The 22334-nt window shown below is 40.0% G+C and overlaps 1 protein-coding gene across 1 annotated transcript in view; it reads left to right on the plus strand.

The window, feature by feature from the left end:
* Positions 1–22334, plus strand: part of stab1 (stabilin 1) — a 62555-nt gene that overhangs the window by 32546 nt on the left and 7675 nt on the right. Inside the window, exons 36-66 of the mRNA XM_026349184.1 lie at positions 291–344; positions 432–545; positions 1042–1237; positions 1950–2045; positions 2134–2179; positions 3401–3480; positions 3574–3699; positions 3886–3959; positions 5430–5501; positions 5620–5739; positions 5821–5868; positions 6347–6427; positions 6551–6697; positions 7530–7664; positions 7747–7806; positions 9187–9360; positions 9575–9664; positions 10391–10537; positions 10905–10961; positions 11053–11221; positions 11490–11639; positions 13266–13370; positions 13920–14036; positions 14607–14739; positions 14869–14929; positions 15190–15334; positions 16129–16262; positions 16644–16809; positions 18584–18690; positions 21053–21172; positions 22044–22178. Of these exons, the coding sequence (XP_026204969.1) occupies positions 291–344; positions 432–545; positions 1042–1237; positions 1950–2045; positions 2134–2179; positions 3401–3480; positions 3574–3699; positions 3886–3959; positions 5430–5501; positions 5620–5739; positions 5821–5868; positions 6347–6427; positions 6551–6697; positions 7530–7664; positions 7747–7806; positions 9187–9360; positions 9575–9664; positions 10391–10537; positions 10905–10961; positions 11053–11221; positions 11490–11639; positions 13266–13370; positions 13920–14036; positions 14607–14739; positions 14869–14929; positions 15190–15334; positions 16129–16262; positions 16644–16809; positions 18584–18690; positions 21053–21172; positions 22044–22178 (3459 nt within the window). The remainder of the gene's footprint in view (positions 1–290; positions 345–431; positions 546–1041; positions 1238–1949; positions 2046–2133; positions 2180–3400; positions 3481–3573; positions 3700–3885; positions 3960–5429; positions 5502–5619; positions 5740–5820; positions 5869–6346; positions 6428–6550; positions 6698–7529; positions 7665–7746; positions 7807–9186; positions 9361–9574; positions 9665–10390; positions 10538–10904; positions 10962–11052; positions 11222–11489; positions 11640–13265; positions 13371–13919; positions 14037–14606; positions 14740–14868; positions 14930–15189; positions 15335–16128; positions 16263–16643; positions 16810–18583; positions 18691–21052; positions 21173–22043; positions 22179–22334) is intronic.

Here is a 22334-nt window from a genome sequence, read left to right on the forward strand (position 1 = left end):
TTAACACTTCCTCACCGTTACTCTCATTTTCACGTTTATCTAAAGTCATGTTCATGTATTTGGAATTTGAGAAGTCCCTTAAACTTCACAACCTTTTCACGAAATCAAATTATTTAAACATTTACTGTAAAGTTGGGTCCATATATACTTGGTTGTGATACAGTTCATCATTTTGGCACAATGGATTTAAATGTTTACATTTTTCTGTTTGAGATGTGTCCATGGATAAATTAATGATGGATTTGTCCCGGTTATTCCAACCTCTGTCCCTCTCTTCCTGTCCCTCTCAGGGAAGGTGTACAGACTGTGATGGACCACCTCGATGCCTCTTCAACTACAAACCAGTAAGATAGCTGTTGGTCTACAATTAGATGAAGACCTGTGAGGTGTTCTCTCGGTTTGTACTGTGTAACTTGTGCGATCTACTGCAGATCAGAAGTCAGTTTCCAGCCAACATGCGGCCCAACTGTAACTACAGGAAGCGAGTCGGATCGAGGAGGAAGTCCGTGGCCGGTTGTGTCATGAAATGCCTTCGGTTTACCACGGTTTGCTGATAGTACTACTACTACTACTACTACCACTATTACTACTAGGGCTTCAGTTTTACCATTATAGCCAATACCTTTCCATTTTAATTTGTATTTACAGACCTAATTATGAGTTATTAGTTTTTTGGATAACAGAACCTGAATAACTTGATAAAAGGTAAAAATGGCAGCTGTTCTTAAAAGGTTCTGTTGGTTCTACATTACCTTGAATATTCTTGACTCAAGACTTACTGCTAATACTAAAACTAGCAGTAATATTAATGTGCTAGTGACTGCAATTGTACTGCTCCTACACTAATACAAGTGAGATTGTAAGTAATTCAAACACACTTAAATAAGACTTTGATGATTTGAGATTGAATTAAATGTGTTCCATTAGAGTAAATGCTAACTTTTTGACAGATGCAAAAAGCTCCACCTTAACAGAGTAACAGATGTTATCAATCAACCTTGCAGCGCTGGATAAGGTTAAATAATAATGTCTCTCCGGCAGGATCACTCCTGCTGCCCCGGTTACTACGGCCACGAGTGCTTCAAATGCCCCGGAGATGTCGGCAAATGGTGCTCCAATCACGGGGAGTGTCAGGACGGTAACCATGGAAATGGCGAGTGCCGTTGCTATGAGGGTTTCCATGGTACTGCGTGCGAGAACTGTGAGCCAGGACGATTCGGAGTCAACTGCTCCTCCAGTGAGCAATGATTCAATTTAATTTCAATTACATTTTATTATTATTTATAATCACAACAGTACATCTCAAGGCCCTCTACAGTGTTTTAAACCTTTATAAAATATTACTGTATACAGAATTATATAGAAAACCCAACAACCTAACTTGAGCAGCACCGGGAGACAGTGGAGAGGGAAAAGCTCCTTTTAGAGGAAGAAACATTCAACAGAACCAGGCTCAGGGTGGGCGGCCATCTGCCCTGACCGGTTGGGGGTCAGTGGAAAGAGGAGAGAGAAAAGAACAGAGGGCAACAAAAAACAACGACAAACAGCAAAAACACTGAGCAGGTCAGGAGGGCAAGTACCTGAAATACACTGACAGGTTTCTGTCTGCCACAGTATATTTCAGCAGTCAAGTAGGTGTTGTTGATGAAACCAGAAAACAAGCAGAATGCTCAATTTATCAAAGATTTGTGGAGCTCTGCTATTTAAAATCTAAAAAGATGGTTTTGTTTTTAATCTTCAATATATAAGAATTTATGCAGTATACTAATAGGCCTCACTTTTCTTAAATAAAAGAACAAAATGTTGGAATGCCCCCCTAGTAAATGTATACTAGGAAATAAAATTACTAAAGATTTGATTTATTTATTTTATCTTTTACTTTATTAATCAACCAGTCACATCACAGAGGAAACGACGTTGTCACAGTTTGACCCGTTTTTGTTTTCCAGAGTGTGTGTGTGACCACGGGAAATGTGAGGATGGTCTGGCAGGAAGCGGAAGGTGTATGTGTTATAAAGGTTGGAAAGGAGCTTCCTGCTCAATAGGTGAGACACAAACACACAGTGAAGTTGTTCCCACACTCCAATATTTTATCTAATCCGTTATCACCTGAAATGTTTGTGTGCATCTCAGAGATCAAGGACGATGCCTGTGGAGGTGTGTGTGACGAGAACGCCAAGTAAGTCTTTGTGTTGTTGTTCTACACCTGGTTTATGTGTAACTGTGTGAGTTGTACGAAGAATAAATCAAGGAATTAAGAGTAAATTTACCCAGAATTCACAAGGACAAAAGTAAATGATTGATTAGCTGCTTTCATCTAAATCTATATTCATTGTTCAACACTTTCAACGAATGCAGAAGAAATCTATGCAGATGAATTACTACTACTTTGGTTTTGCTTAAATTAAGTGAAAACAAAGAATAATGCATTTAGATTTTTTTATTTTTTTTGACTGATGTTGCATTAAACTCCTTCCCTCTCAAACCAAATCACTGCATTCTGAAACATTTAAATCTGTTTTCCTGGGCTTCCTTGTTGCACCACAAAAAATGTCAATAATTTTGTCATGTTTATTTATCTTTGAAGATGTTAAAAATAAAACCACCCCAGCAAACAACTGTATCATCTCACACATACAGAAACTTTTACAACCTGCAAATTGTTGTTCCTCATAAAATATACAGTAACACTGGTCGTTACCTCTTTGGTTAGATTATGATTAGATTAGAGCTTTATATGATTATAGTATAATAATCATAAAAATATAGTAATGCAATGTGATGCTACCAGCAGAAACACTACGATAATGCAGTGTGTACGCTGTGTAGACATCATTAGATATATCATCAACGGATACACATGTAATTGTAATAACTTGGTTAAACTTAGTATACATGTACACAAAACTGGAACATACAAGTCACAGACAAACATCCTAGACTGAAGAAGTTTTCTTGTCATATTCTTCCTAAACATGTATCGAATTCTGTGCAATGATCCAAAATCAAGTTCTGTCTCTCAGTACTTTCTTATTCTACCCTGACCTAACCCAGTTTGTACTTAAGTTGTAACTTATTAAAACTGGATCCAAAAAAACAGCTGGGTGCTGTAGATTTTAGCAAACATTACTCAGACAGGAGGAAATGTGTTGTGCACTACTTTCAGCAGGGGATTGACAGACTTAGAGAGCTCTAGTGACTATTTACTAAAACTGTCCTGCACGGTATTCAGCAGAAAAAAAGATCACTTGCATATTGTGATTTAGATTTACAATAAATACTCGTTAGTAGGATTGCTGACAAGAATATAACCAGACCTACTGTGTATCATAAATGTTCATAGCTTCAGTAGAAATCTTTTAACTACAGTAAATACTAAACAGTTTGTTCACTCCTGCAGCTGTGTAACAGGGCCGAAGGGATCGGCTCCTGCCTGTGTGTGTGTGGCAGGATATGAAGGCAACGGCACCTACTGCAATGGTAAACACACACACACACACACACACACACACACACACACACACACACACCGTCCATGATATCAAATGTGATTACTGTCTTTTTGTCTCTTAGAGCTGGATGTGTGCAGCAGGTCTAACGGTGGATGTTCAGAGTTTGCATTCTGTGTGAGGGTGTCAGTCGGAGAAAGGACATGTACATGTAAAGAAGGATACACTGGAGATGGGGTTGTCTGCCTTGGTTTGTAGTCCTGACCTTTGACCTTTGCACCACACCTGAGCCTCTTTTTCTCTTCCCAATACATCAAATACTGTTCACACGTTTTGGCTCTATTACAAAAACAAATAAAATAGGTTCCTCCCAACGACTATTATAGTGTGATTGTGTATGGTATTACATTTTCTAGACGTGTGTGTGTGTTTACAGAGATTGATGGCTGCCTGGTCAACAATGGAGGCTGCCACAGGTCAGCAGACTGCATCAGGACAGGCCCCAACATAGTAAGACAGCACAATACTGCAGTGAAGTGTCAGATATCTTGGGTACATAGTGTCATCGCTGAGTTCAAGTTGTCAATTTCAGAAAAAGAGGTTTTATTTTACTGACAAGCAACTTGTTTTATTCATGTGGTTATGAAGTGTGTTTAAATACACACTCACCAACTCAATTAAATGTGTAAGTATATATCAGAACACTCTTCAGCTGTTGTAATTAACCTGGATTTATGTTATATTTATTTTGTCAGAACAGTTTTGTCACTTGTGAATGTTAACATGTGGTGTTTATGGACCTGGAATTTAACTGCTATTTTATACTTATTTCCAGTGACAGCTAAAACAAAGAATAGGCAATGAGCACAAATGCCTAAGGAATTTGACTGCATTAAAACACAGTACCAGTGACAACAGAGTACGTAGCAGGTTGATGAGCTGTGTCTGAAGCTGTGAAGATGACTTTTGCAGCCATTTATTTGTCAAAGCCATTGCTGTTTAAACTTATTTATGTTTATTGTATTAGTGTTCGACTTATTTGGGCCGTCGATTCCAAGAAATACAAATAAATATATAAATACATGTAAACAGTAACGGCTGTGACAAATGATAAAGCTTTGAACGTCGGAGGCAACAGAAATTTATCTTTTTATCTTCACAGACACATCTTGTCAAATCACAGCCCATCTGAGCTCTGCACCAAAATACATACCACTCCTTGATCTGATTGGTAGCTCATACTGACCATGAATCTGAAACTTGATCACAACTAATGCCTTTTTTTTTTATTTTTCATTGAGCTTCTCTTTTCCCACTCGTTTTTATATTGTGTAAAAAACCACTGCAGGTGCTTGGTTTATGAATTGTCACCATTTTAATTCCTACTGAGTTTAAAGGACTGTGTTTAATCACTAAAAGGAAAAACTGCATGAAAATAGGACCCAGGCTGTAAAAAGAAGCAAAACAGTTTTTTAATGCTTTTCACTCATGTTGTGGATTCAACTGATCGTGAGTCTTTTTTTGTACCTGATGTGTTTTGTGAATTTAGTGAGATCTTGATGATGATTAAGATGTACTAAAGTATAAGATTTCTGCCTTCAGAGGTGCCAGTTAGTCTGGCCTGTGAGACATTCAAGGGGAAGAGTGATGTGAGCTGCTGCCTCTGTCTGTAAACCAGTTAGGACCAGTAGATACCAGAAGTCTAAACAATGTCCACTGCCATCCTCAGTTGATAACGTACACGGACACACCACTGTGTGTTCCCATCATACTGTTTGACCAGAAATAAAGTACTGAGTTTGCTTCACCTCAGAAACAACAATACAGTGTTTACAGCCCAGAAACGAGATTTGGTGCAGATTCAGCAGTGAAGGAGATTGATTATTTGATTTGTTGACTGTCTGAGCACCGGGGGAGGGAAGAAAACAGATGGGAGATGTGATTGAGTGTTTTCTCTGTCTGCTCTGTTGTCATTTCCAGACTGCCTGCAGGTGTCAGCAGGGCTTCCAAGGATCGGGGAGGTTCTGCTACCCTGTCAACCCCTGCAGAAACGTACGTCTATCATTTTGCTGCTTCTGTCCTGCTATAAGACACTGGCACACAAACAAGACCAGCTGATGTTTTTATTTTCATCCCACTGCTACATCAGATGTTTTGTGTCTGTGTACAGAACAATGGTGGCTGCAGTAGGCATGCTCGCTGTGAGTACATGGGCCAGGGTCAGAGGAACTGCTCCTGCTTCAGAGGCTATTCGGGCGATGGCATTGATTGCCGGGGAAACACTCGAATGGTGAGTCGTGTGACTTCTGATCTCTGCCTACACACCTCCATGCCCTCCACCCTCCACGCAATGCTGTTGTCTTTCTTACAGGAGCTGATGCGAAACTCTGAGAATGCTTTCTTCCAACGGATGTTAAGCGTAAGTCATCTTGAAATCTACCAGAGGTGGAATAAGTACACAAACTTAATATTCAAGTAAAAGTTCGAGTACTAAAAATAAGTACTCACACAAAGACGTGCCACTTAAGATTATTAACGGAAATAAAGTATGACGCTGAACCTGAACCTCCGACCCCCCAAAGTGGCTGCCTGTCTTATCCCCACTGTGGAACTAACAAAGGTTTCTTTTAAAAAATTAGTTAACACGACACAAATAATACTTCAAGTTGTTTCTCCAAATTTAACATTAGTTAGAATTCCTGCTGCTCTGTTGGTTTCTATATAGCATTTATTTTATATTTGGTTATAGCTTCAGTGAGCAGCTCATATAAGAGGTTGATTCCACCACTTCTCAATCCTGACTTTAGGTTCTTCTGGGTTTAGTCCTACAGTTTTGGTATAAAAAAAGGCTTATCCATCATCACATGTAGTCACTTGTTCTTGTCTGTGTGTGTCAGTTATCAGACATTGGTGGTCTTTATGGTGACGGGCCTTTCACCGTCTTTGTCCCGGTAGCAGAAAACAACAACCAATCCTATGTAAGTGCATGAATTTGCTTTTTATATATTATTTATTTGTTGGTTCAGTGTCTTTAAGAATTTGTTTCATCATTTACAAGCTTAATCGGCACATTTAATTAATATTAATGTGTGTATGTGTAGATTGAGGAATGGAAGTTATGTGGCCGTCTCAATGATTTGGTACGCTACCACATTGTTTCCTGTGAGACTCTGACCTCAAGTGACCTCAAAACCACGGAGCGCGCTGTCTCATTGTCGGGACACACACTACACTTCAGTCTGCAGCAGGTAGAGACACACACACACACACACACACACACACACACACACACACACACACACACACACAGAGCAAACAGGAGTTGGAATGAACAATACACAGTATTGATCATCTCAAAGGAGCAAAAGTAAATGTACGTTTATATGAATTTACTGTTAGAATGTCATTTATTCTACTTTTGAACAGAATAGCTGATACACTAACATTCAGTACCATAAGTATTTAAATTGGAAAGTTTTCAGTGCAATTGGTGGATTTTCTCACAGGAGCAAAGTAAATCTGTCTTTGTCAGTTTCAACTCTGGTGTTTTTTATTTTTTATTTTTTGGTGCCACTAACCGATAACAAGTCGTATCTTTAACTTAGTTTACACTGCCAGCGTCAAATTGCTGGGCTCTGGTGAAGCTGTAGTTCTATGGCGGTGTTGTGTTGAATATGTTTATAAAGCCAGATTCGGTAAAAATGTCAGTGATTTGTTTTTAGTTCTTACTTTCCCATAACTTCCGCTACAGAATGTGCTAAATGCAGAGTAAACAATCAGAAAACAGACAGTGATCAGCTTTTACTATCTAACTATAAACCGACTTTCTTTGGTGTCCAATGGAATCAAGATGATTACAGCAGTTCTTGCCCCACTGATGCTGAAATCTGTCCAGCTTTTCTTCTGAAGTACAAAAGAAACGTTTGTGGGTGAGGATCTGTCTGAGGAGATTGGCCTTAACCCTGAAATGTGTGTGTGTGTGTGACTGTCTTCATAATAAACTTTTCTACTCACCTCGTCTTAGTTTCCACCTGTCTACCTGTCTGTCTCACCTTTCCTGTCTACATCTATCCCCTGCAGGGTTCAGTCTGGGTCAACAACAGATCGAGGATTGTGAAGAGTGATTACACCACAGCGAACGGAATCATTCATTACGTGGATTTGATGCTGACGCCCTACAGGCTGCAGGACAAGCCAAACATTGGGTCCAACAAGGTGAGTGGAGTTTGACTGAGGTGAATAAATGACTGGTAATCAATCAGATTTAACAATGAGACTTTTCTCTTTTCTTGTTTAGATGAACTTCAGCTCAGCAGCTACATTTTATGGCTACACTCGCTTCTACAAACTTATCAAGGTAAAAACAAAAAACACCCTTCTTCTCTTCTGTAATTGATTTGTAGTTGTACTGTAAAACAGGCAAAACTATACTGTACATTAAACAGGCTTCACTCACTAAAAGTGTGAGAGTTAGAAATTGTCTTTAGTTAGTTAGTAAGTAGTATTTTCACCCACTGGAACACTTTAATTAGAGTAAAGCATCAAGTCAGTTAAACAGGGTTATTGATACAGTCAGTAGCAGAGGGGTTTTAATAAGGTTTAGCTGCTTTGGTGTTTTTCTCTCACCGCCTCTGACAGTTGTGACAGTGACAGTCAGTGTCACTACTGGTAGTATGAGGTGATGCCTGCACCGAGGTTGAACAGGCAGTCCAAGTCGTCCAGGATATCACATCAGTATGCAACATTGTCAAAAGGTTTGCTGTGTCTCCCAGCACAGTCGCAAGAGCACAGAGAAGATTCAAGGACACAGAGTTATTTTAAGAGAGCTGGACGGGGATGTAGAAGGTCCTTCACCCATCAACAGGACTGGTATCTGCTCCTTTGTTCAAGGAAGAACAAGATGAGCACATACAGAGTCCTACAAAATGACCTCTTGTGGACCCTGTGCTCACTGTCTGCACCGTGAGCTGGACTGGCATTTGCCATAGAACACTAGAACTTTCAAGTCTGCCCCTGGGCCCTTGTGCTTTTCACAGATGATAACAGGTTCACCCTGAGCACAAAAGACAGTTGTTGAATATTGCTGCCTGTTACATTGTTGAGCATGACTGGCTTGTTGGTGGGTCAGTAATGATCTGGGGAGGCCTATCAATGGAGGGATGCATAGACCTCTAAAGGCTAGACAACAGCACCCTGAGTGCCATTAGGTATTGGGATGAAGTCTTTGGACCCACTGTCAGACCCTACACTGATGCAGTGAGTCCTGGGTTCCTTCTGGTACATGTTACTACCCGACCTTATGTGATGAGAATGTGCTGGCAGTACCTGGACAATTAAGGAATTAATACCATTGATTGACCCCCACGCTTACCTGACCTAGATCCAATAGAACACCTCCGGGACATTATGTTTTAGTCCATCCAATGCTGCCAGGTTGCACTTCAGAAAGACCAGGAGCTCAGTGATGCCTTGGGCCACATTTCGGAGGAGTTCCCCCTGGACATCATCCGTCGTCTCATTAGGCGCGTGCCCCGATGTTGTCAGGCACACAAACACATGGGGACCATAAAAGTACTGAGGACCATTTTGAGTTAAATATGAACTAAATCCTGCTGCATCATTATTCCACTTTGATTTTCAGGGTGTCCCCATTGAAATCGGATGTGTTTTTTGAAAGTGCTCCTTAAATTCTTTTTTGTGTACTAATAGTAATATGTACTGTCAATGCTTTTTGCAGGATGCAGGATTACTTCCTGTTCTCAAGATGTCCATCCACCAGCCGTTCACTGTGTTCTGGCCAACAGACAAAGCCCTCAACTCTCTGCCAGCTGAAAGACAGCAGTGGCTCTCTAGCCCGGACCACCAAGAGCAACTTGCTGCCATTGTGAAGGCTCACATCGTACGCAGCAGGGTAGGTAGGAGAAGGAGGAGGATGGATTGTTTACAAAGTAGTGAATACTTCGATACTTAAATGTAACTGACCTATTATGGGCCCTTTAGGAAACCACGGAACGCTTTCGCAAGTTGTGATATCCGCCGAAGTACTGAGTCTGTCTGTTGTAGCTCTAGAAACAGATCAATGTCATTCATTTATTTTGTGTGTGTGTGTGTGTGTCTGTGTGTAGTCAATGAGCATCCTTCAGCCGGACATCATCTCAAAGTTACGCACCATGCACGGATCAACCATCACATACAACTGTGACAAGAACCTGGTGGTGAGCAAACGCACACTCATGCAAATCAAACAGGTAGATATGATGTTGTCTCCACCTGGCAGCTGGCTGTTGCCATAGCAACCGATGTTGTCTTACGCTACCATGGTGATGTTGCAGCATCTGCAATCTGCATTAGTTTATTACTTAATGGATTTTCACTCCTACAGCTAAAACTACTCTAAGTTTTACAGTCCTTCAATAAATCAATGCAGATTTAGAGGTTTTGATTCGTGTGTGTGTGATCACTGTTGAACTGGGGTTTCTGTACCTAGTCTAAGTAGAATAGAAACTCCCATTAAAGCAGTTGCAGAATCGAAACACATAATTTTGTACCTATAGCCTCCAAAATGATCAATGAAGTTGAATCAGAAGTTTCAACAAATGATTTCAACATTCAGTAAGTAAGCCACGATTTTTAAAATTTAAATTATTTTTTTTATCTGGTTTTGATTGTATTCAGTAGGTTCAATACTCAGTTTTTCAAATTCTTTAAATAATTCAAATATTTTAGATTTGAGCCAACGTTTTGCTATATCGTCAGTAAAACTGCGTTGGTAATTAAATCAAACACAGATCATAACGTTCTGTGATTGATCTGTTTTACATTTAAAATTCTTTACAAGCTGCACTATGATACAACTGGATAACAATGTGTAATGACAGATGGTGTGTGTGTGTGTGTGTGTGTGTGTGTGTGTGTGTGTGTGTGTGTGTGTGTGTATACAGGGAGCTATAAGGATTAATGATAATTCAGCCAGTGTAGTGGAGCGCTACCTGACCTTCAAAGAGGGCGTGGCGTACGGCATCGACCAGTTGCTGGAGCCACCTGGGCTGGGAGCGTTCTGCGACAGCATCGAGAACAAAACCACCTACGTTAGTAAAAGCAAAACTATCACAACAGTTTTTGAAGGAAGACTCAGCAGCCGGGTCATGAAATAGACTCCACAGTCTAACATGGTCTAATGTAAAGAACATTAAAATTTAATAGATAAATGTGTCAGTCTGATCAATATTGAGCAGATGTGCTGCTTGAAAAAGTGGCTGACACAATAAAACAAGAGTGATCGTAGTGTCTTATTTTCTAATCAATGAATTGTTTCACCTTGAGAATGAACACTAACCATCAAGTACCACTAAAATTTATAGAAAAGTACTACTGCCACAAAAATCGAACAGATCTTAGCTGTTATAATTGCATTGGAAGCTGAACTGAATCTCTCTGTGTCTTAAAATGTCTCAGGGGCTCTGCGGACAGTGCCTCTTCCCCCCATCCTGTCCCGTCAAACACATTGACTTGGTGAGACTTGTCTCTCTTTTAAGAGATCTGGACATTAGCAGCTTGTTGAGAACCTACGTAGATATAAAACATTACTCTCGTTTTCCTCCAGGGAAAAACAGAACCTTGTTTGAACTCGCGCTACAGGCACCGCCACAGCTACCCTTACTGGTATCACAGCCTGGACGATCATTTCAGCCGGATGGGCTGTAAAAGAGTCTGTCAGTTTCCTTTCTGGGACCAAAAGTGCTGCAAAAACCACTACGGCCGAGACTGTCAAGGTAAGGAAGGCAAGAGGGGTCTCTTGCTGGACTCGGACTGGGGACATTGTTGTTATGTGGCATAGACAGAAACCATTTGACTACCAGTGTTCTCCATAAATGTTTAGTTTGAAAATAATTTTGTCATATTTTAAGTTTGTTTTTGGTCAGTGGCTGGAAGAATACCACCACCACCAACTACACTCTAGTTTCTTTAGTTTTCTCTCTTATTCGTTTGTTTTGTATTTGTTTTGTATTTGTTTTTAACGCCATGGTTTCCTTGTTTTAGTTTGTCCGGGAGGCGTGGAGGCCCCTTGTGGAAACAAAGGATACTGCAACGATGGTCTGCGTGGTTCAGGAATGTGTATGTGCCAAAAAGGCTTTAGAGGAAAAGCCTGTGAGCTGTGTGTAGTCGGTCACTACGGCCCCAACTGCACAGGTACAGCAGAGACAAACACTCGGCCAGGTTTGATTTCATTCCAGGGCCAGAACGTAGTGTTTTTAAATTCCATCTCAAAGTGTTTGTAGTAACATATGAGGTGATGTAAGACAGTGACAGTCCAGTGTCGCCAATGATTCCCCGTCTAGAACCAGTGTTTGGTTTGTCCTTTCCGGGCTCAGTAGAAACATATTGGTGCAACATGCCGCTGTTCGTATATTAACAGTTGGTAATCGATCTCTCTAAATCAGGATGGGTTAAATTGTGATGTTAATTTATTATAGAATTCAGGAAAATAAGCATCGACATGTATACATCCCAGATTTTAGATTATGTAGAGGTTGGAGCCCGACACCACTAGTTTCACTTCTTCTCTTTCTTAAAACAGGTCAGATACTGATTCAGTTCAGTCACAGTCAAAAACAATAACAGATAAAAGTAGGTGATATTTGTTGCTAAGTAGAAATCTAATTATGGGAACACATCTCACCGCCGTGTCCTTTCTATATAGTTCAGCTCTTTCAGCACCAAACCGCTGTTGTTTTTCTTTTGCACCAGCAAGGAATGTTTCTCCATCACACTTGAAAGAAGAACTCAAGTCAGCAGATCGCCTCACCCCCATCAGCTCTCCAGCAGCCTGTCACCATAGTAACACCCCACAGTCTCCATCACACAGCTGGGGGTGCTTCTAGCTCAGGACAAACATGCCAACTGTCGTCACTCGGTCCACTCAAATACTAAAAAGCTGCTGATTATTTTCTTAATGTGGGTGTCACAGTTCAGTCGGGGTAAAGCTGCCCAAACCCAGTCTTCATAAAGATGCTAGTGGAGCAGCAACATAATGAGTGGGAAGAAAAGCTGAGCAAAGGGCCGGATGAGCTGAGGTCCCCTCACACTGAGTAAATAATTGCAGCAAACAACTGATTTCAACTGAGTCTTAGGTGGTAGATTTATAGTGCAGTTCACAGAGCCTACAATAAGTTGAGGAGGAACGCTCTGAAAGCCTCACATTAATACTCTAAAACAATCTCCTCTCTTTGTGGCGCTCAGTGCTTTAACCACTCCTCACTTCTCCGCATCCTGTCTCATTTCTGTCCAAAAGTTCCTTATTAACCAATTACAGAATTCGACCAGACAGACAACTCTAGGAAGACTTATTAAGGAAGAAATGTTGTTTTAATATCATCGTGGAGGGTTCCTCAGACTTCCTGACCTGCAGCATGAACTGTACATACACAGGTGTGGGCTATCCCAGACTTCCTCAATATGGTAAAATATAATCTACTGAAAAACCTGGTGTGGGTAAAAAGGAAATTAAACGACAAACAACACTACAACATGGAGACAGATCTGCCCAACCCTGTTCTCAACCCTCCCAGTACACACAGTTCCTGTTCTCATTCTTGCTTCAAAACACATTCCACACTGCAGACACTTGGGTCCAAATGTATATTTGTTCCTGGTTTGGGTCTTTCTTGGTTGACTGCAGGTTCACTCTCCTTCAGATGTCAAGTCCACATGTTTAATGGCTTTAATTTTAACAGAATTTTGTACCATCGATTCCATCTTCACCACTCATTTGTGAGTTTCTTTTCTAAATCAGTCACATTTTTCTCTCCCTCTCAGCCTGCAGCTGTGAGAAACAGGGAGTGTGTGATGAGGGCATCGAAGGCTCTGGAAAGTGCGTCTGTAATAAGGGCTGGCAGGGTGACCGCTGCCAGATTGAAACAGGTGAGTTTTCCTACTGAATGAACTGATCGATTTAATATACAGTTTTTAAAAGGCTGAGTAACGTCCAGCAGCTGGTCTCCATAGGTTTCATCAGATGTTACTGAAACAAGAGGACATAATACATTAGAGGCAATACTGAACTAATATCTGTTTTATTTAATTTCATGAGATCAGGGTCAGTGGCACCATAGTTACCTCTTTTCCAATAAACGATTTTAAGAACTGGTTCAGAGCCAGTGCCTGGTTTCTAACCAGTTCTTTATATTGATAGGAAAACTCGACCCACTGCTGGTCTAGAACCAGGAACTGCTTATGTCAGGGGACAGTCGCTGTGTCAGAGGTGGTACCTGACACAGAGTGATACCTCTTACCTTCATATAATCTTTGGCTTCATAGAGCAGTACTTTATTGTTCAGTGGCTAAAACTACCCGAGTTCATCTAAAAGACATTTCTGGTTGTTGGTCGTTTTATCAGCTTCTCACCTTTAAAGCTGTTTTCACCTTTTCACCTTCAGTCTTTGGTGAATCATCACCTGTTTCTCTTTCCAGGCTCAATCCCAGAGGAATGTCGACAGTGCCATGATCAGGCTGACTGTGTGCCAGGTGTTGGTTGTCAGTGTAAATCTGGGTTTCAGGGGAACGGTACCTTCTGCAGTCCAGAGCCACGTGAGTGTTTTGTAGCTCCGTAGGATGAAGATGATGATTGTAATCAAACCTAAAAGCTAAAACTGAGTGTTTGTCCAACAGCCTGCTGCAGGACGTGAGACCACCCTGACATTATAAAGATAAACAATTTATTCCGATGAGGAAAACTGTGTATATAAATAAAGGAGCTTATACACACTATGTTAGAGGTTCTGTGTCCGTTTGCCATTTGGTGCTGGGAGGTTTGTTAAGAGCAGTGTGTGTTAACATAGTGAGAGTGAGAAATACATTTAAATGGTCAGTAGTGTGCTGTATTAAAGTCGTAATTCTCAGTAATTCCTCTATGACTGAGCTAAATAAAATAAAAAATATAAAAATTATAGCTGTGACCTAAATATGGGAATTCTACAAACACTGTTCACAAAAAATTCCCATTTTAAAACTCAAAGTTAAAAGTTCAGACCTGATCTTACAGAGAGAACAATACAGGTTTTGTTTCTGTTCACCTGAACGATGACGTCCAGAATTCACTGTTTTCTGTTTTTGGTTTTTACCAACTCGTGGTGAAAATACGATGGAAACACTCTGCAGCTCCAGACCTCTGCTCCGAGTATAATGGCGGCTGTCACCAGAACGCCATCTGCAACCAGACAGAACTCGTCGTCAACTGCACCTGTCGCACTGGTTACCAAGGAGATGGCTACATCTGTGAACCCATCAACAGGTGGGAGAGACCTGTCGTTTTCTCTAACTTAAATTCCTGTTCCACCTCTTTCTGTCGACTAGACGTTAATGTACAGATGTTTACACCTGGAGATGTGACATCATCCACTGTTTTCTGTCTGTACTCCAGGTGTGTTGAAGAACAGAATGGTGGCTGCAGTGACTTTGCCTCCTGCAAGTTTACTGGTCCGGTGAGTGAAAGTCATTTTTGTCATTGTCTTAACATGAGATTGATCAGTTTGTGCTGTTCAAAGGTTTTTTTCACAGCTCACGTGACGCTCCAGTCCCATCACAGTGTTGTAAAGTTCATTATCACATATCAGGAGAGTAATGGTCAAAAGTGCAGCGAGCTAAAACTGGACTAATGATTAACTGGTTCGGAAAACTAGTCAGACCACAGCACCTAAATACATGGTTTCCTGATTTTCACACGGTAATCTCATTCTTCCAGAATGAACGGGAGTGTGAGTGCCTGCCGGGGTACGTGGGTAATGGAGTCCAGTGTCTGGAGAAGGTTGTGCCCCCTGTTGACCGCTGCTTGGAAGACAATGGAGGCTGCCATCCTGTGGCGTCCTGCAGGGACCTACACTACCACAGTAACACATCTATAATGACTTTATGGAGTAGTGGGAGTAAAAGCTTGGACAAGTACACTCTGCTTTCCTGTAGATATTTTTCCTGGTACCCTGCTGTGAACATAACCTTCACCTCAGCCAGCTGTGTTTTATGATGCTTATCGAAACGTTAACATAAATCAAACCAGAACGAGTCACCGCTGCCTTTTACTAAGTTTTGTAGTAAACAGCAGCTGCACTGTAACCATGTGTCGTACCACCTCGGCCGAGCAGCAGCCATGTTGGTCCAACTCTACTGGTGTTGCTATAGCAACTGTTTATTCTACAGCAGCTGACCCTTGATAGTGTTCATGTTACCATGGTGATGGAAACCATTGTTTATTAGTTTTCCGTTTGAACTGTAATTTTTCTGTGACTGGAAAATAAATGTTAGAGAGAACTCAGCTGCAGGCAACACCCTGTGCTCGTTAGGACTGAGAGCTCGTTAGGGTTCATTAAATACGGAGCTCATTAAGGCCCAGAGCCTGATAATGACCCAGAATGATTATTAACTGGTGCTCATTAATGAGTATATACTGCAAAAAAACAAACAAAAAAACACCACAGTTTTGTAGTAGATGTTCTACAGCTACATAAAACTATAATATTAATGCAGTGAGGGAAACGAACGCATCATAGCTGATGCCCAAATTGTCTGTAGCGGTGGTATAAAGCATTTTAGTCAGTGGAAGTTTTTCATATGTAATTCCTCATATTTAAGTCGGTGAATGACAGTAATCTAAAGATGTAAATGTAACGTAATTATTGTGGTTCAGCCAACACAGCTGGAGTGTTCCACTTGCGCTCTCCAGAAGGGAAATACAAGATGAACTTCAGTCAGGCTGATGCCGCCTGCCAGGCTGAGGGCGCCACACTGGCCAACTTTAAACAGCTGGGAGATGCACAGCAGGTAAACCTACAGAAATAGTTTCCATAGAGATAACAGGCAGGTCCACATACAGGTATATACACATAAAGTATATTTAAAAAATACTTCACTCCTGAAGACTTCATCCTCCTGCCCAGGTTGAACAGACACTCATGGTATATATATTATGTCATAATCACATTTAGGAGTGGTTGTTTTAAAGGTGACTTGTTTAATGGAAACCTAATTAATTAGTAGTTTTTGTTGTGAGATATTCTGTTAAATAATGCGATGCCCAGTATTCGCAAACATTACTTCCTGTTAATTGTGAATTATTTTGATATTTAACATACTGATGACAGCAGTGCATGCTGGGACTGGTGATCAATCATTTATCCAGCTGTTGTTCTCTGGTTCTGACAGCTGGGGATGCATCTGTGCACGGCTGGCTGGATGGAGGGAGGGAAGGTGGGATACCCGACCCGCTTCCCCTCGGTCAAATGTGGAGACAACCACGTGGGCCTGGTTATCTACAAAGATCCAGTGGAGCAGAGCAGCCAGTATGACGCCTACTGCTACAGGCTCAAAGGTACTACAGCAGTACTATGTGCTTAGACAGAGGAACATCCACCCTGCTGATAGATCTGCGGAAATAATCCTGAGAGTTTTGTTATTTAACAGCTTCCGTTTTAATTTGCTGGGTTTGTGGATTCAGTTTTACAGAACCCAGTGTGAGGTCTTAAAACTAGAACCAAAAAATTCAAACAGAGCAAAATATTACATACATTACATAATAATATACATTTTATTTTTTACTACAATTTGCACCTGAGCAGTTGGCAGCAAAGTCTTGTAGCTCCTGAAAATTTCTAATCTTATTGACATATTTCTATAAGTGTTATATTTGCTTAATCACCTATGGACATTGCATGTGCATCGATGTGTTTTACTCAGACCTGGTTGAATCAAAACATTGAAGACTCCTACGTGGATGTTCCACGTCTTGTGCCATGTCCTCACCCTGGTACAAGCAGACAGAGATGCTCAGGCAAGTGGCTAGACAAAAGGTGGGGGCTGCAACAAATGCAGCGGTCAGGCTGCAAGACTATGCCGGGGGAGTCAGTGGGACCACATTATGTCCCAGGCTGCTGAAGGACTGTGCTGCTCAATCATGTGAGCCTCTCCAGAAGATCTTCAACCTCACAGCTCTGTGGAAAACATCTTGTTTTGTTCCAATACATAACGTAAAGTGTCCAGCTGAACTAGATGACTATAGGCCAGTGGCTCTGACATCCCACATTATAAAAGGTCCCGGAGACGCTAAACACACAATAGATCCCCTGCAGTTTGCTTACAGGGAACATGTAGGTGTGGATGATGCTGTGCTCTACATGTGTTACTGGGTTTTGTCTCATCTTCAAGAACCTGCAAATTATGTGAGGATTATGTTTTTTGATTTTTTAAGTACATCCTATACCATCCAACCAAGAGAGAGGAGAAACTGAAAGGCATGGTAGTTGACTCCTCATTTGTTGCCTGGACCACTGATTACCTGACAGAAAGGCAACAGGCTGGGGAATTGCATCTCTGGTGAAGTCCTAAGCAGCGCTGGTGCTCCACAGGGGAATGTTTTGGCTCCATCCCTGTACATATTGTACACAGCAGACTTCAAGCAACAAACAGTGTTACCACATTCTGTTTTATGCTGCAGTTTGCTGGGGAGGCAGCATAAAGCAGAATGAGTCAAGACAGCTGGACAGACTGGTTCAAAAAGCCTGCACAGTGACTGGAATGAGGTAGGACTCACTAGAGGCTGTGGTGGAGAAACACACAGAAAAAGACAGAGAGCATTCTACAATACACTGACCTTCACCTACACAACATCCTGATGGACCAGAGAAGTAGCTGCAATGGACGACTCACCTTACTGATGCATGAGATCCTTCATCCCCACAACCATCAGGCTGTACATCACCCTAATCAACAGCAGATGATTACAAACCACTTTCACTATCTCTCTACCTGAATTTACCTTTAGGAATTTATAAAGTTTATCTGATCTTAAAGCAATTAAATTATTGTCAAATCAACAGTTTGTGTCCAAAGCCTTGTTAGTTGGTTGACAATTGTTTCATCGCCAATACAGACATTTAAGTTATTGTGTTGAATTATGTTTAACGTCAAATTATTTTGGAACTGATTCTATTCTCTATTTAAGTTTATTCCACTGTGGTAGAATTTCTGATGTAAAAAACCCACAACTACTCAACACAAATAATATCAAATAAACAAACATGATAATATGGTTTGTTTGGTATTCTACTAATGCTACATACTAATTTGTCCTGGACGTGTGTCTGCAGATGTTTCCTGCGAGTGTCCTGCTGGTTATATTGGAAATGGAGACTACTGTAACGGCGTCCTGAGCAACATCCTTGCAACTTATAGTAACTTCTCCATCTTTTACAAGGTGAGTGTGACAGTTGGTCCATTTAGTTATGAAATGTATTTATTTCCCTTTTTTATTTTCTCCAGTACCATAAAGTATTGTTTTCGTCAGGTTTTAGATTTTCACCAATAAATAAGTAACAAGGCTAGGATTAGGAAAACCTAACTAAAACCTGCTGTCAGCATTTAAATCATGATTCAGTCCAGCAGATTTGTTTTGCATCATTAACATGTTAACAATTTAGGTTAGAGCTTAAGACTTGTGCCAACATGTTTATGTGATAAGATGTAAGCTGTAGGAGAAACCAGGCTACACAGCTCCAGAGAAGGCAAAGGTTAGGGTCAGGTCATAATTACACACGTCTTGTTGGGTTAGGCTAACACCTCATTTAATATGCTTTCAAACCAGGAGGACCACACCAGAGTCTCTGTGTGGTTGTTTTGGTTTGAACTTGAGTTTGATTACTACGTTCACACCAGACAAAACGAACATAGGGAAAACAAACTTCAGATCAATTCAAATGGACTAAAGCTGAAAGCACTTTTCGAGTCTGCAGCTGTGGTAGCAGCTCTGTGAGGTTGTACTTTTTTAACATGTTTATCTTCTTAGTTTAAAATGTTAATGCGCAAATATTTGCCAAAATCATCCAGTAGCTTTTGAGATGTTTGACTAAAGTGGTGACTCAGGAAAAGTCAGGGGAACAACAAAGTCAACAGGATCCAATATTTAATTTGTTTGTACCAAATCTCAAAGTAACCAATTCAACAACTGTTGACATATCTGACATTAGTTAAAACTGAGCCAAATGACGAAAAACATTGTCGGTTACCATTTACAAAGATTACTGCAAATCATCTGCTGATGAGCTTTAATTATCTGGAACCAAAAGCAAACTAGAAAGTCAACAAATCTTTCATTTGAAATAACCAAACTTACCAACAGCCCTGAGACAGAAAGCTGGAGGTATTAGTCATTATGTCTCCTTATTCTGGGATAAAGTGCTTCCTGGGTCTGATCCAAGTGAATTTCAGCAGGAAATAATTCACTTTGCCTACAAAGAGACATCTCAGAGTGGAACAGTTTAGTTGTGTAAAAGAAAACAAATACACATCAAAAACAAATACAACCAATTACTAAATAAGTAAAATAATAGTTATACATTAACATCTGGTACTTAATAATAATAGGATGGCAGGTGTTTTCAGTCTGACATTTTCAATTAAATGTTACAGACACAACAAGAACGTCTCTTTCTCATAAGAGAGATAAGATTTAAAGATTTCCAGGTGAAAATGAAAGCAGCTGCTTTAATCTGACCGGTAGAGACTCAACCTCCCGTCCAAAAAGAAGTTGAAGGAGGATTCATTTCAAGGTCGGACACTTAAAGAAGTTTAGAGCTCCAAAAATACAGAATGTGTGACCTACAAATATGTTCAAGTCTTGTTTTCCAACTCTGTTGTCTTTCTTCTCTGCTCCAGTAGTGTGAATGTCACATTGACATCTGCAATTTGTGATCACTTTGTTCCTACAGCACAGCAAATATTGGACCTGTTGTTTATAACAGAATGCAGTGTTAGAAACTTCCTGGAAGTGGAATGAAATACTACTTTCATATTCGGGACTGTCTGTTCCCCCACATAGCTCAGGGTCATGCTGACTGGTCAGAATGTTTTGTCCCCTTATTTAAAAATTAGGTAGTAATGGATTGTTGGATATATTTGTATAGCTGTAGCTGTAGGTGTAGCTAATGAAGTGGCTGTTAAGTGTATATGCTCTGTCTCAGAAAATATTCTTCTGATGGAAATTATTAGTTGTAGGGCTGCTTCAACTTCCAGCGAAATAATACAGCTAGTTAGCAATAGTGAACAGCTAGCTATAACGTTAGTATTGGTGTCAGGATAGTAACGTTTTTTGGCACAGATTAAATCTTTTCTAATGCTGTTAGTAGTTCACAACTGTTATTCATCAGTGTGCCAATGCACAGTGTTTATATTAGCTTTATGCTAATTAGCCTGCCATACTACAAAGGAGCAAAACTAATTAACTGTGACAGTGGCTGTTTCTATCTGCTTGTGTGCAAGTGATGATGAATCGCCCCAGTTATAATACTGTTCTGGGTCCTCAGTTAAAAAATGTCATTTCATTTTAAATGACATGGTTTTTAACAGAAACAGCCACTGTCACACAAACTAAACTATCTGAGCTAATTGTAAGCTTCTTAACACAGAGGATAATTTATGGATGAGATCATCAACTTGAACAAAACAAAGTAAAAGATGATTCTACCAGCCCTGAACCAGTTCTGCACACGAATCACCACCCATTGATTAGACGAAAACCTTGATAAGATTAATAAGTACCTTTACTGTGTCTCTTTCTGTAGTTGTTGTTGGAGTATAGCGACTCATCCTCAGAGGGGAAACAGCTTGTTGATGTTTTGTCTCACAGGAAGTCTGAGGTCACACTGTTTGTTCCTCATAACGCCGGCTTTGCTCAAAACCAGGTGATGTACAGCATCGGCACTTAAGTGGTTAATTGTCAATTAATTGTAGAGTGGCAAACAAAGGTTTTTGAACCTTTTGAAATTTCATGTTTTTCTGCTTTAATTCGTCATAAAATGTGATCTGATCTTCATCCAAGTCAAGAGTATTAACAAATAAAATATAATGTGGCTTAAATAATAAAAAGAAATTCTGATCTTTCACTTTATTAACAACAACCATAAAAACCTCAATGAGAGTGGAGAACGTATGTGAACACTTGGAATAAAAAAAAAAAAATCTAGGTGTTAGGTGTTAACATAAGTTACAATATGTTTATGTGAGCGAGTCTTTGATCAGACATTTTTGGTGTTATTATTTTTTGTTAATACTCTTGACTTAGATGAAGATCATCACATTCTTTATCTTGCCACTGTATAAGACATAAAATGATTAGATACACAGCAATATATTTAAAACGGCATTTAAATATTTTGAGAAATGTAAAAGTCTGTTTTCTACTTTTCTCTTTTCTGTAGAAAACAACATATTTTTAAATAATTTATATAAGATATAATATATTAATTGTTGTAATTTTCAATTACATTATGTATTTTAGCAACTTCTGGTCATCCGCCCTGATCATATGTTTAAAGTCTGTATTATTTTTATCTTACCGTCCATAATATAAATTAATTTTGTTAATGTTAGCTTTAACATAATTGTGTTTTGTGATTAAGTTTCATTTTATATTCATAGTTCGATTAAAACATGCAGACCCACATACTTGAAATTTGAAGAAATAGATCAGTACTCTGTTTCTGAACTTTGGAACTTACTTAGTTGAACGAAGCCGTCAGTGAAATCTAATGTTTCTATTGTGTGTTTGTTCAGACTCTGTCTGGTAGAGATATTGAGTATCACATCTCAGCCAATCACAGCAGACGGGCATTTAAAGATCTGAGACATGACGACGTCATCACATCGATGCTCGGGCTCAACCTTACTGTTACCCATGGCAACAATGAGGTCAGAAAAACACACACGTTGGTTTTTCTATAGTTGCGGGGACACTGACATCTACTTAAAACTACATTTATTAAATGTTTATATGTAAACAGTTTAAAATGCTGAATTGGATTTAAAATGAACACTAAATGTTGCTTTATTTGAAATGATCCCCAC

This window comes from Anabas testudineus, chromosome 5 (assembly GCF_900324465.2).
Source record: "Anabas testudineus chromosome 5, fAnaTes1.2, whole genome shotgun sequence".
Lineage (NCBI taxonomy): Eukaryota > Metazoa > Chordata > Actinopteri > Anabantiformes > Anabantidae > Anabas > Anabas testudineus.